Source organism: Oncorhynchus mykiss, chromosome 23 (assembly GCF_057628025.1).
Source record: "Oncorhynchus mykiss isolate SJ-2025 chromosome 23, ASM5762802v1, whole genome shotgun sequence".
Classification (NCBI taxonomy): domain Eukaryota; kingdom Metazoa; phylum Chordata; class Actinopteri; order Salmoniformes; family Salmonidae; genus Oncorhynchus; species Oncorhynchus mykiss.
In genome coordinates, this window is record NC_143044.1 from 52,935,942 (window position 1) to 52,950,978 (window position 15,037).

The window sequence follows — 15,037 nt, forward strand, 5'->3', positions numbered from 1 at the left end:
CCAAACACTAACCAAATACTATCAGGTCAGAATACTGACCAAACACTAACCAAATACTATCAGGTCAGAATACTGACCAAACACTAACCAAATACTATCAGGTCAGAATACTGACCAAACACTAACCAAATAATATTAGGTCAGAATACTGACCAAACACTAACCAAATAATATCAGGTCAGAATACTGACCAAACACTAACTAAATAGTATTAGGTCAAAACAATAACCAACCAACCCAACCAGTTTGTTCCAAAAAAAGAAGAAAAAGAAAGCGATTAACCTCTGTTAACCTCTCCCTCAATCTTTCCGTTAATCTCTCTGTTAACCTCTCTGTTAAACTCTCCGTTAACCTTTCTGTTAACTTCTCCGTTAAGCTCTCTGTTAACCTCTCTGTTAACCTTTCTGTTAAACTCTCCGTAAAACACTGATGAAGGTCTATTGAGACCAAAACGTTGTTATACGTTTTTCCCCATTATCCTATCGTACCCATTTCCAGGGTTTTAAAATGTAATTACATCAAATGAATAGATCTCAGTCCCTCTCATATAACCATTTTTCTTTCCCCTTTTATTGATAGCGTGACACTAGGAAATAGATACCGTACCAGTCAAAAGTTTGGACACACCTAATCATTCAATGGTTTTTCTTTATTTTTACTATTTTCTACATTGTAGAATAATAGTGAAGACATCAAAATGATGCAATAACACATATGGAATCATGTAGTTGCCAAAAAAGTGTTAAACAAATCTAAATATATTTTCAATTTTAGATTATTCAAAGTAGCCACCCTTTTCCTTGATGACTTTGCACATTCTTGTAATTCTCTCAACCAGCTTCATGAGGTAGTCACCTGGAATGCATTTCAATTAACAGGTGTGCCTTGTTAAAAGTTCATTCGTGGAATTTATTTCCTTCTTAATGTGTTTGAGACAATCAGCTGTGTTGTGACAAGGTAGAGGTGGTATACAGAAGATAGCCCTATTTGGTAAAAGACCAAGTCCATATTATGTCAAGAACAGCTCAAATAAGCAAAGAGAAATGACGCATCATTACTTTAAGATATGAAGGTCAGTCAATCTGGAACATTTTAAGAACTTTGAAAGTTTCTTCAAGTGCAGTCACAAAAACCATCAAGCGCTATGATGAAACTGCCTCTCATGAGGACCGCCACAGGAAAGGAATACCCAGAGTTACCTCTGCTGCAGAGGATAACTTCATAAGAGTTACCAGCCTCAGAAATTGCAGCCCAAATAAATGCTTCACAGAGTTCAAGTAACAGACGCATGAATCAGGCCTTCGTGGTAGAATTGCTGCATAGAAACCACTACTAAAGGACACCAATAAGAAGAAGAGACTTGCTTAGTCCAAGAAACACGAGCAAGGGACATTAGACCGGTGGAAATCTGTCCTTTGGTCTGATGAGTCCAAATTTCAGATTTTTGGTTTCAAGTAGCTGAGCAGATGATCTCCGCATTGTGTGGTTCCCACCATGAAGCATGGAGGAGGAGGTGTGATGGTGTATTTTGTATTTATTATGGATCCCCGTTAGCTGTTGCCAAAGCAGCAGCTACTCTTCCTGGGGTCCAGTAAAATTAAGGCAGTTTATACCATTTTAAAAACATTACTATACATTCACAGATTTCACAACACACTGTGTGTCCTCAGGCCCCTACTCCATCACTACGACATATCTACAGTACTAAATCCATGTGTATTATGTTATCGTGTGTGTGTATGCAAATCAAATCAAATTGTATTTGTCACATACACATGGTTAGCAGATGTTAATGCGAGTGTAGCGAAATGCTTGTGCTTCTAGTTCCGAAAATGCAGTAATATCCAACGAGTAATCTAACCTAACAATTTCACAACAACTACCTTATACACACAAGTGTAAAGGAATGAATAAGAATATGTGAATATATGAATGAGTGATGGCCGAACGGCATAGGCAAGATGCAGTGGATGGTATAGAGTACAGTATATACATATGAGATGAGTAATGTAGGGTATGTAAACATATAGAAGTGCATTGTTTAAAGTGGCTAGTGATACATTACATCAAGATGGCAAGATGCAGTAGATTGTATAGAGTACAGTATATACATATGAGATGAGTAATGTAGGGTATGTAAACATATAGAAGTGCATTGTTTAAAGTGGCTAGTGATACATTTATTATATAGATTTTTCCATTATTAATGTGGTTGGAGTTGAGTCAGTATGTTGGCAGCAGCCACTCAATGTTAGTGATGGCTGTTTAACAGTCTGATGGCCTTGAGATAGAAGCTGTTTTTCAATCTCTCGGTCCCTGCTTTGATGCACCTGTACTGACCTCGCCTTGATTATAACGGGGTGAACAGGCAGTGGCTCGGGTGGTTGTTGTCCTTGATGATCTTTTTGGCCTTCCTGTGACATTGGGTGGTGTAGATGTCCTGGAGGGCAGGTAGTTTGCCCCTGGTGATGCGTTGTGCAGAACTCACTACCCTCTGGGAGCCTTACGGTTATGGGCGGAGCAGTTGCCGTACCAGGCGGTGATACAGCCCGACAGGATGCTCTCGATTGTGCATCTGTAAAAGTTTGTGAGTGTTTTTGGTGACAAGCCGAATTTCTTCAGCCTCTTGAGGTTGAAGAGGCGCTGTTGTGCTTTCTTCACCACGCTGTCTGTGTGGTTGGACCATTTCAGTTTGTCTGTGATGTGTACGCCGAGGAACTTAAAAATGTCTACCCTCTCCACTACTGTCCCGTCGATGTGGTAGGGGTGTGCTCCCTCTGCTGTTTCTTGAAGTCCACGATCATCTCCTTTGTTTTGTTGACGTTGAGTGTGAGGTTATCTTCCTGACACCACACTCCAAGGGCCCTCACCTCCTCCCTGTAGGCCGTCTCGTCGTTGTTGGTAATCAAGCCTACCACTGTAGTGTTTCTGCAAACTTGATGATTGAGTTGGAGGCGTGCATGGCCACGCAGTCGTGGGTGAACAGGGAGTACAGGAGAGGGCTGAGAACACACTCTTGTGGGGCCCCAGTGTTGAGGATCAGCGGGGTGGAGATGTTGTTACCTTCCCTCACCACCTGGGGGCGACCCGTCAGGAAGTCCAGGACCCAGTTGCACAGGGCGGAATCGAGACCCAGGGTCTCGAGCTTGATGACGAGATTGGAAGGTACTATGGTGTTAAATGCTGAGCTGTAGTCGATGAACAGCAATCTCACATAGGTATTCCTCTTGTCCAGATGGGTTAGGGCAGTGTGATTGCGATTGCGTCGTCTGTGGACCTATTGGGGCGGTAAGCAAACTGGAGTGGGTCTAGGGTGTCAGGTAGGGTGGAGGTGATATGGTCCTTAACTAGTCTCTCAAAGCACTTCATGATTACGGAAGTGAGTGCTACGGGGTGGTAGTCGTTTAGCTCAGTTACCTTAGCTTTCTTGTGAACAGGAACAAGGGTGGCCCTCTTGAAGCATGTGGGGACAGCAGACTGGGATAAGGATTGATTCAATATGTCCTTAACACACCAGCCAGCTGGTCTGCGCATGCTCTGAAAACGCGGCTGGGGATGCCATCTGGGCCTGCAGCCTTGCGAGGGTTGACACGTTAAAATGTTTTGCTCACGTCGGCTGCAGTGAAGGAGAGCCCGCAGGTTTTGGTAGCGGACCGTGTCAGTGGCACTGCATTGTCCTCAAAGCGAGCAAAGAAGTTGTTTTAGCCTGTCCGGGAGCAAGACATCCTGGTCCGCGACGGGGCTGGTTTTCCTTTTATCGTCCGTGATTGACTGTCGTATCTGAGCCGTTGAATTGCGACTATACTTTGTCTCTATACTGACGCTTAGTTTGTTTGATTGCCTTGCGGAGGGAATAGCTACACTGTTTGTATTCGGTCATGTTTCCGGTCACCTTGCCCTGATTAAAAGCAGTGCTTTCAGTTTTGCGCGAATGCTGCCATCATTCCACGGTTTCTGGTTTGGGAATGTTTTAATAGACGCTGTGGGTACGACATCCCCAATGCACTTGCTAATAAACCCGCTCACCGAATCAGCGTATTCATCAATGCTGTTGTTTGACGTAATGTGGAACATATCCCAATCCACGTGTTCGAAGCAATCTTGAAGCTTGGAATCAGATTGGTCAGACCAGCGTTGAACAGACCTGAGCGCAGGAGCTTCCTGTTTTAGTTTCTGTCTATAGGCTGGAAGCAACCAAATGGAGTCGTGGTCAGCTTTTCCGAAAGGAGGGCGGGGGAGGGCCTTATATGCGTCGTGGAAGTTAGAATAGCAATGATCTAGGGTTTTGCCAGCCCTGGTTGCGCAATCGATATGCTGATAGAATATAGGGAGCCTTGTTTTCAGATTAACCTTTTTAAAATCCCCAGTTACAATAAATATATCCTCAGGATATGTGGTTTCCAGTTTACATAGAGTCAACTGAAGTTCGTTCAGGGCCATCGATGTGTCTGCTTGGGGGGGATATATGCTGCTGTGATTATAATCATTCTCTTGGTAGATAATGTGCCAATGTTTATGTTGCTTCACAGTCCCCTCTGTTCCATAAGTTGTTTTTTATCTGTTTTTTTTTATCTAATTTTACTGCTTGCGTCAGTTTCTTGATGTGGAATAGAGTTCCATGTAGTCATGGCTCTATGTAGTACTGTGTGCCTCCCATAGTCTGTTCTGGACTTGGGGACTGTGAATAAACCTCTTGTGGCATGTCTTGTGGGGTATGTATGGGTGTCCGACCTGTGTGCCAGTAGTTTAGACAGACAACTCGGTGCATTCAACATGTCAATACCGCTCATAAATAAAAGTAGTGATGAAGTCAAGCTCTCCTCTACTTTCAGCCAGGAGAGATTGACATGCATATTATTAATATTAGCTCTCTGTGTACATCCAAGGGCCAGCCGTGCTGCCCTGTTATGAGACAAAACTAGGGCCTGTAGGACCTGCCTTGTTTATAGTGTTGTCAAGAAGGCAGAGCATCAATTTATTATAGACAGATCTTAGCTACTACTGCATCAATATGTTTTGACCATGACAATTTACAATCTAGTGTTATTCCAAGCAGTTTAGTCATCTCAACTTGCTCAATTTCCACATTATTTATTTCAAGATTTAAAGTTTAGGGTTTAGTGAGTGTTTTGTTCCAAATACAATGCTTTTAGTTTCAGAAATATTTAGGGCTAACTTATTCCTTGCCACCCACTCTGAAACTAACTACAGCTCTTTGTTGAGTGTTGCTGTCATTTCAGTCAGTCTAGTAGCTGACGTGTCTAGTGTTGAGTCATCCACATACATAGACACTCTGGCTTCACTCAGTCAGTGGCATGTCGTTAGTAAAACTTTTTAAAAGCAAGGGGCCTAAACAGCTACCCTGGGGAATTCCTGATTCTAGCTGGATTATATTTGAGAGACTTCCATTAACCTCTAGCGTCGAGCAATCCCGTATCCGGGAGCGTAATCATAGCCTCAAGCTCATTACCATAACGCAACGTTTCCTATTCATGAAAATCGCTAATGAAATTAAATAAATATATTGAAACACAAGCTTAGCCTTTTGTTAACAACACTGTCATCTCAGATTTTAAAAATATGCTTTAACCAAAGCTACACAAGCATTTGTGTAAGAGTATTGATAGCCTAGCATAGCATTAAGCCTAGCATTCAGCAGGCAACATTTTCACAAAAACAAGAAAAGCATTCAAATAAAATAATTTACCTTTGAAGAACTTCGGATGTTTTCAATGACGAGACTCTCAGTTAGGTAGAAAATGTTCATTTTTTCCCAAAAGATTATTTGTGTAAGAGAAATAGCTCCGTTTTGTTCATCACGTTTGGCTAAGAAAAAAAACGAAAATGCAGTCAACACAACGCACAACTTTTTTCCAAATTAGCTCCATAATATCGACAGAAACATGGCAAACGTTGTTTAGAATCAATCCTCAAGGTGTTTTTCACAATTCTATTAGATGAAAAATCATTCCTGGCAGTTGGTTTCTCATCAAAGGCAAACGGAAAAATACTGCAGCTGGAGATTACGCAATAATTGCGACGGAGGACACCAAGCGACCACCTGGTAGATGTAGTCTCTTATGGTCAAAATTCCAATGATATGCCTACAAATACGTCACAATGCTGCAGACACCTTGGGGAAAACGTGGAAAACGTAAGCTGACTCCTAGCTCCTCCACAGCCATATAAGGAGTCATTGGCATGCAGGGCTTTCAAAAAATGGGGCACTTCCTGGTTGGACTTTTATCTGGGTTTCGCCTGTAACATCAGTTCTGTGGCACTCACAGACAATATCTTTGCAGTTTTGGAAACGTCAGAGTGTTTTCTTTCCAAAGCTGTCAATTATATGCATAGTCGAGCATCTTTTCGTGACAAAATATCTTGTTTAAAACGGGAACGTTTTTCATCCAAAAATTAAAAGAGCGCCCCCTATATCGAAGAAGTTAAAGAACACCCTCTGTGTTCTGTGAGACAAGTAACTCTTTATCCACATTATAGCAGGGGATGTAAAGCCATAACACATACGTTTTTCCAGCAGCAGACTATGATCGATAATGTCAAAGCTGCACTGAAGTCTAACAAGACAGCCCCCACAAACATTTTATCATAAATTTATCTCAGCCAATCATCAGTAATTTGTCTAAGTGCTGTGCTTGTTGAGTGTCCTTCCGTACAACCATGCTGAAATTCTGTTGTCAATTTGTTTCCTGTGAAATAGCATTGTATCTGGTCAAACACCATTTTTTCCTGAAGTTTACTAAGGGCTGGTAACAGGCTGATTGGTTGGCTATTTGAGACAGTAAAGTGGGCTTGATAGTTAGTTGATAGTGCAGAGTGAGCTGCATAAAGTGGTCTTCCTACTATTGCACACCACCTCAGTGCTAACAGTGTAACTCTGGTTTATATGCTCATGACTACTGCTTACAATAGCTGTAGGATAACCAGATGTATTCGGTGCAATTAGGGGTACATAAATTAAATGACTTACATTGTGTTTGCCAATGCCCCTAAAATCATGTACATTTCATTCAGCATTATGGCGACTCATTGTCACAATGGTAGGGATTAATTGAGCTGGTCTTGGATCATTTACCAGTCATTGTTCCGACGCAGTATTGAATTGCGTGGACAGAGTCCAGGAGCCAAGATGATTTGGATGGACTCCGTCATTCCTGTAGAGTATCTTCTGTTTCCAGAAGGTGTCAAAGTTATCAATAAAAGTGACTCCAGCAGAGCTACAGTAGTATTTTAGCCAGATGTGTAATGTCAGCAATCTGCTGAATCTTTTACACCCGCGGCCCAAAGATGGTACTGGACCTGAAATTACTGGTCATTTTTGGAGTCTCTTAATGCTAAAATCAGTTCTTTAAAATCAATTTTCAAATGTTCCGAGCTAGCCCCTCCTGATGTCGTTTGACCCCACATGGACTACGACAGTGTCAGCTCCCGGCATCTGTGGTAGAACAGTCAAAGCACCCTTGTTATGTTCTGTACTTTTGCCTTGGGGACCGAGATGTTTCTCACCATAGAGCTGCCTATGATGACAGCTGGTGATGTTGAATGGGCCAGTCTTTCAGGCAGCCTCACAGTTTGGTGAGGCTGGGAGCTCCGAAGATCTGAACCCGATGTAGAAGCCACCGGAAAGGGAGACAGATCCGAGGACGAAGATGCAGGTACCTCCGGATCCGATCTTGATTGGGAAGCCACTGAGGACGAAGGCTCCGGAACCTCTGGATCCAGGGCGGCAAAGCTGTTTTTGGTCTGTGTCAGTTCCGGGCTCACCCCCGTTGCCAGAGGACGCCTTCTTCGACTTCCACGGCAAGTGACGTACCTCCATGGCTGGTTGGTTGGGTCGAGAACAGCTCCGTTCTCCAAGGAAGAAGAGACCACTTCGGGGATGGAACCCTGCCTACCACCGGCCAGTCGGCTGTGGAGAGCCGACACGGCGGCAAAACTTCCACCAGACTAGAGCGGCAGAAAAATAAAAAGTAGGTGGGCGTGGGTTCCCCAGTAGCTTCGGTAGGTTTGCTACTTGCTTGCTAAGAGTAGCTACTTCGCTCCTATAGTCCTCCGCAAGCAAGCAGTTGCTACATTGAAAGTCAGCGCGGTCCACATTGTCCCGGAACAAAGCAAACACAGCTCCTGCAACGCTGGAAACGTTTAATAGCAGCCTCCATTTGAGACCTTTTTTTTGAGGCCGCCGAGTGGTCTGATGAGTTCCTACTGTGAAGCATGGAGGAGGTGGTGTTATGGTGTGGGGGTGCTTTGCTGCTGACGCTGTCTGTGATTTATTTAGAATTCAAGGCACACTTTACCATCATGGCTGCCACAGCATTCTGCAGCAATACGCCATCCCATCTGGTTTGCGCTTTGGAACTACCATTAGTTTTTCCACAGGACAATGACCCAACACCCCTCCACGCTATGTAAGGGCTATTTGACCAAGAAGGAGAGTGATGGAGTGCTGCATCAGATGATCTGGTCTCCACAATCACCCGACCTCAACCCAATTGTGATGGTTTGGGAAGAGTTGGACCACAGAGTGAAGGAAAAGCAGCCAACAAGTGCTCAGCATATGTGGGAACTCCTTCAAGACTGTTGAAAAAGCATTCCTCGTGAAGCTGGTTGAGAATGCCAAGAGTGTGCAAAGCTATCATTAAGGCAAAGGGTGGCTACTTTGAATATATTTTGATTTGTTTAACACTTTTTTGGTTACTACATGATTCCATATGTGTTATTTCAAAGGTTTGATGTCTTCACTATTATTCTACAATGTAGAAAATAGTACTAATAAAGAAAAACCCATGAATGGGTAGGTGTGTCCAAACTTTTGACAGGTACTGTATATTTTTTACATGAATCCACCAGATAATCCATCAGATACTATAGCTGCAGTCCTGCTCCCAGACTGGCAGTCAGAGTAGCGCTTCAGTGGTTATATCCCGGACTGGCAGTCAGAGCAGCGCATCAGTGGTTATATTAATGAGATTTCAATCAAATCCAGTCAGTCAGTATAGCTCTCTGGTACAAATTGCCAAGGAACATTGGGCTCTGGGGTGAGCTCATTTAAATGAATCCATATTCAGTACACTGTGACCTGTGACCTGTTAGAACTGGCTGGGCCAATAGGTTCAATTAGAGAATGACATTGCATAATAGCCTACTGTGGCTATAGCCCTCTGTCTCTTACAGCCGGTACCAATTCCCTCCCTACTCCTTCCCCTTGGCCCTAACCCTTCCCCTTGGCCCTACTCCTTCCCCATGGCCCTACTCCTTCCCCTTGGCCCTAACCCTTCCCCTTGGCCCTAACCCTTCCCCTTGGCCCTAACCCTTCCCCTTGGCCCTAACCCTTCCCCATGGCCCTAACCCTTCCCCATGGCCCTACTCCTTCCCCATGGCCCTACTCCTTCCCCATGGCCCTACTCCTTCCCCTTGGCCCTAACCCTTCCCCTTGGCCCTAACCCTTCCCCATGGCCCTAACCCTTCCCCTTGGCCCTAACCCTTCCCCTTGGCCCTAACCCTTCCCCATGGCCCTAACCCTTCCCCATGGCCCTACTCCTTCCCCATGGCCCTACTCCTTCCCCATGGCCCTACTCCTTCCCCATGGCCCTAACCCTTCCCCATGGCCCTACTCCTTCCCCATGGCCCTACTCCTTCCCCATGGCCCTACTCCTTCCCCATGGCTCTACTCCTTCCCCATGACCCTAACCCTTCCCCATGGCCCTACTCCTTCCCCATGGCCCTACTCCTTCCCCATGGCCCTAACCCTTCCCCATGGCCCTACTCCTTCCCCATGGCCCTAACCCTTCCCCATGGCCCTACTCCTTCCCCTTGGCCCTACTCCTTCCCCATGGCCCTAACCCTTCCCCATGGCCCTACTCCTTCTCCATGGCCCTATCCCTTCACCATGGTCCTACTCCTTCCCCATGGCCCTAACCCTTCCCCTTGGCCCTAACCCTTCCCCATGGCCCTAACCCTTCCCCATGGCCCTACTCCTTCTCCATGGCCCTACTCCTTCCCCATGGCCCTACTCCTTCCCCTTGGCCCTACTCCTTCCCCATGGCCCTACTCCTTCCCCTTGGCCCTAACCCTTCCCCATGGCCCTTCTCCTTCCCCATGGCCCTAACCCTTCCCCTTGGCCCTAACCCTTCCCCATGGCCCTAACCCTTCCCCATGGCCCTACTCCTTCCCCATGGCCCTAACGCTTCCACTTGGCCCTACTCCTTCAATGTTTCCAGATCTGAAGGGTCTCATGCAGCTTCTCTATGGTGCATACATTCTTTTGACTCATCACGTACGCTGCCGTTTATTATCTATCCTGTTGCCTAGTCACTTTATCCTATTGCCTTGTCACCGGTTACCGATCTACCCCTGCACATGAACTTGGTACTGGTACCCGGACGTACCCCATGTTTATAGCCAAGTTATCATTACTCAGTACTGGTACCCCATGTTTATAGCCAAGTTATCATTACTCAGTACTGGTACCCCTTGTATATAACCAAGTTATCATGACTCAGTACCGGTACCACTTGTAAATAGACAAGTTATTGTTACTCAGTACTGGTACCACTTGTAAATAAACAAGTTATTGTTACTCAGTACTGGTACCACTTGTATATAACCAAGTTATCATTACTCAGTACTGTAAATAGACAAGTTATTGTTACTCAGTACTGTAAATAGACAAGTTATCATTACTCAGTACTGTAAATAGACAAGTTATCATTACTCAGTACTGTAAATAGACAAGTTATTGTTACTCAGTACTGTAAATAGACAAGTTATCATTACTCAGTACTGTAAATAGACAAGTTATCATTACTCAGTACTGTAAATAGACAAGTTATTGTTACTCAGTACTGTAAATAGACAAGTTATTGTTACTCAGTACTGTAAATAGACAAGTTATTGTTACTCAGTACTGTAAATAGACAAGTTATTGTTACTCATTGTGTATTTATTCCTTGTGTTATTATTTTTCTATTATTTCTCTATTTTCTTTCTCTCTGTATTGCTGGGAAGGACCCGTTAGCATTTCACTGTAAACCTGTTGTTTACGAAGCATGTGGCAAATCAAATTTGATTGGACTTTAGAGATATACAAACATTGAAGATCTTCAAATATAAGTAATTACATTATTGCCGCGCACCTACAACAAGAAAACTCAGATGTGAGAATGCTTTAAAAAATTGTAGATCTGAAAATATTGAAGGATTAGGGCCAACAGAAGGAATGTTTACTGTCATGAGTCTTGTCCTGGGGCAGAACTGAACGATTTCCACTAGATAGGCCGGCTGCAAAGTCAGAATTGTCTATATTGTAAAAATTGAATGAACATGAAAACTAAAATTAGCTTTTTGGTCTATGGTTAGGCATTAGAGTTAGCAATATGATTAAGGAGAAAGAGATGGGGATAGAGGGGGGAGGAGAGACAGAGAGGGATCTGAGGAGGGAAGAGAGACAGAGAGAGGGATAGAGGAGGGAGGAGAGACAGAGAGAGGGATAGAGGAGGGAAGAGAGACAGTGAGAGGGATAGAGGGGGAGGAGAGACAGAGGGGGGAGGAGAGACAGAGAGAGGGATCTGAGGAGGGACAGAGAGAGGGATAGAGGAGGGAGGAGGGACAGAAGGGGGAGGAGATACAGAGAGAGGAGAGACAGAGAGAGGGATAGAGGGGAGGAGAGACAGAGAGAGGGATAGAGGAGGGAGGAGAGACAGAGAGAGGGATAGAGGAGGGAAGAGAGACAGTGAGAGGGATAGAGGGGGAGGAGAGACAGAGGGGGGAGGAGAGACAGAGAGAGGGATCTGAGGAGGGACAGAGAGAGGGATAGAGGAGGGAGGAGGGACAGAAGGGGGAGGAGATACAGAGAGAGGAGAGACAGAGAGAGGGATAGAGGGGAGGAGAGACAGAGAGAGGGATAGAGGGGGAGGAGAGACAGAGAGAGGGGGAGGAGAGACAGAGAGAGGGATAGAGGGGGAGGAGAGACAGAGAGAGGGATAGAGGGGGAGGAGAGACAGAGAGAGGGATAGAGGGGGAGGAGAGACAGAAAGAGGGATAGAGGGGGAGGAGAGACAGAGAGAGGGATAGAGGGGGAGGAGAGACAGAGAGAGGGGCAGAGGGGGAGGAGAGAGAGAGAGAGGGGAAGAGAGACAGAGAGAGGGATAGAGGGGGAGGAGAGACAGAGAGAGGGATAGAGGGGGAGGAGAGACAGAGAGAGGGATAGAGGGGGGAGGAGAGACAGAGAGAGGGGGAGGAGAGCCAGAGAGAGGGATAGAGGGGGGAGGAGAGACAGAGAGAGGGACAGAGGGGGAGGAGAACAGACAGACAGACAGCAAAGTAGGGACAGAGGTATAGAGAAAAAGAAGCCATTGTGTGAGAGAAAGAGGAGATGGAAATAAATGTCACGGCTCAGTGTGTCCCACTATCTCCAAGCTTACCGCATTTTATTTAACCTTTATTTAACTAGGCAAGTCAGTTAAGAGCAAACCCGACGAGGCTGGGCCAATTGTGTGCCGCCCTATGGGTCTCCCAATCACGGCCGGTAGTGATACAGCCTGGCTATGTTTTATGATGTTATTATGCAACACACAGGGCTCTATGTATTACTGTAGTAGACCTACTGTATACAACACACAGGGCTCTATGTATTACTGTAGTAGAGCTACTGTATACAAAACACAGGGCTCTATGTATTACTGTAGTAGAGCTACTGTATACAAAACACAGGGCTCTATGTATTACTGTAGTAGAGCTACTGTATACAACACACAGGGCTCTATGTATTACTGTAGTAGACCTACTGTATACAAAACACAGGGCTCTATGTATTACTGTAGTAGAGCTACTGTATACAAAACACAGGGCTCTATGTATTACTGTAGTAGAGCTACTGTATACAAAACACAGGGCTCTATGTATTACTGTAGTAGACCTACTGTATACAAAACACAGGGCTCTATGTATTACTGTAGTAGAGCTACTGTATACAACACACAGGGCTCTATGTATTACTGTAGTAGACCTACTGTATACAAAACACAGGGCTCTATGTATTACTGTAGTAGACCTACTGTATACAACACACAGGGCTCTATGTATTACTGTAGTAGAGCTACTGTATACAAAACACAGGGCTCTATGTATTACTGTATACAAAACACAGGGCTCTATGTATTACTGTAGACCTACTGTATACAAAACACAGGGCTCTATGTATTACTGTAGACCTACTGTATACAACACAAAGGGCTCTATGTATTACTGTAGTAGACTTACTGTATACAAAACACAGGGCTCTATGTATTACTGTAGTAGACCTACTGTATACAAAACACAGGGCTCTATATATTACTGTAGTAGAGCTACTGTATACAACACACAGGGCTCTATGTATTACTGTAGTAGACCTACTGTATACAACACACAGGGCTCTATGTATTACTGTAGTAGAGCTACTGTATACAAAACACAGGGCTCTATGTATTACTGTAGACCTACTGTATACAAAACACAGGGCTCTATGTATTACTGTAGACCTACTGTATACAAAACACAGGGCTCTATGTATTACTGTAGACCTACTGTATACAACACAAAGGGCTCTATGTATTACTGTAGACCTACTGTATACAACACACAGGGCTCTATGTATTACTGTAGTAGACTTACTGTATACAAAATACAGGGCTCTATATATTACTGTAGTAGACCTACTGTATTCAAAACACAGGGCTCTATGTATTACTGTATACAAAACACAGGGCTCTATATATTACTGTAGTAGACCTACTGTATACAAAACACAGGGCTCTATGTATTACTGTAGTAGACCTACTGTATACAAAACACAGGGCTCTATGTATTACTTTAGTAGACCTACTGTGTACAACATGTTCTCATCTTCAATCTGATAGAACAGGAGTTTGAGAATATACAGATAAATCCAATAACATTGTTGTCATATAAAGCAATAAGAATTACACTACAACTCTGAACAAATCTTACAGATTTTCCATTTACTCTGGTTCTTCTTGGTGTTATGAAGATAAACCGTCATAGTAACATTTATAATGTTTGATACATTAGCCATTTTTTTGTATTCTGTTCTTGTAACAAAAGTAATTTCAGAACCAAATAAACAAGAAAAAATATTCTAAAATGATTTAATACATTTTTTAATGAGGTTTCAATTTCTCCCATTCTTGTTTGTTTCAGCCATGGCCATCAGTGACCCGTTCTTCAGCGGTAACCAGTCATCCTGGATGTCTTTCCCTCCAGTCAGCATCAGACACAGGACAGACCTCAGGCTGCAGTTCCAGACTCTGTCACCAGAGGGCATCGTCTTCTACACAGCACAGCACCTCAGTGCCCGGGCCGGTAGGAACAAACACAACCATTCTATCTCTGCTCTGTTTTCATGTCATTTGTGGTTTATAGAAACGTGCTAATAATATAAATACATTCAGAATGACAACAACATTAATGACCATCGTATCCCTCTGTTCCTCTCTGGCCATGTCATCCACAGGAGACTTCTTCTGTGTGTCCCTGACATCGGGGTTGGTCCAGCTGCGTTACAACCTGGGTTCTGGAACCAACGTGTTACAGTCCACTAACAGAGTGGACACCAGCGGAGGGACCTGGCACACGGTACCATGTCAAATCAAATCACATTTTATTTGTCACATGCGCCAAATACAACAGGTGTAGGATCTTACATTGAAATGTCAAAAAATATATATATTTTACCTTTATTTAAACTAGTTAAGAACAAATTCTTATTTTCAATGACGGCCTAGGAACAGTGGGCAGAACGACAGATTTGTACCTTGGGTTTGAACTTGCAACCTTACGGTTACTAGTCCAACGCTCTAACCACTAGGCTACATGCCGCCCCACTTACAAGCCCTTAACCAACAACGCAGTTGTAAGCGAAAAAGACACACAATAGCACAATTGGTTAGGTGGCCGTATAACGGCAGCCATCTCCTCCTGCCCCATAATGTTCTTACACCTGTACAGAACAGGCAGGAAC

General features: G+C 44.2%; 1 protein-coding gene across 1 annotated transcript in view; it reads left to right on the plus strand.

The window, feature by feature from the left end:
- The window catches only part of LOC110516873 (protein eyes shut homolog), a 240,571-nt gene that overhangs the window by 223,304 nt on the left and 2,230 nt on the right, over positions 1–15,037 (plus strand). Inside the window, exons 21-22 of the mRNA XM_090217983.1 lie at positions 14,218–14,379; positions 14,531–14,652. Coding sequence (XP_090074109.1) covers positions 14,218–14,379; positions 14,531–14,652 — 284 coding nt within the window. The remainder of the gene's footprint in view (positions 1–14,217; positions 14,380–14,530; positions 14,653–15,037) is intronic.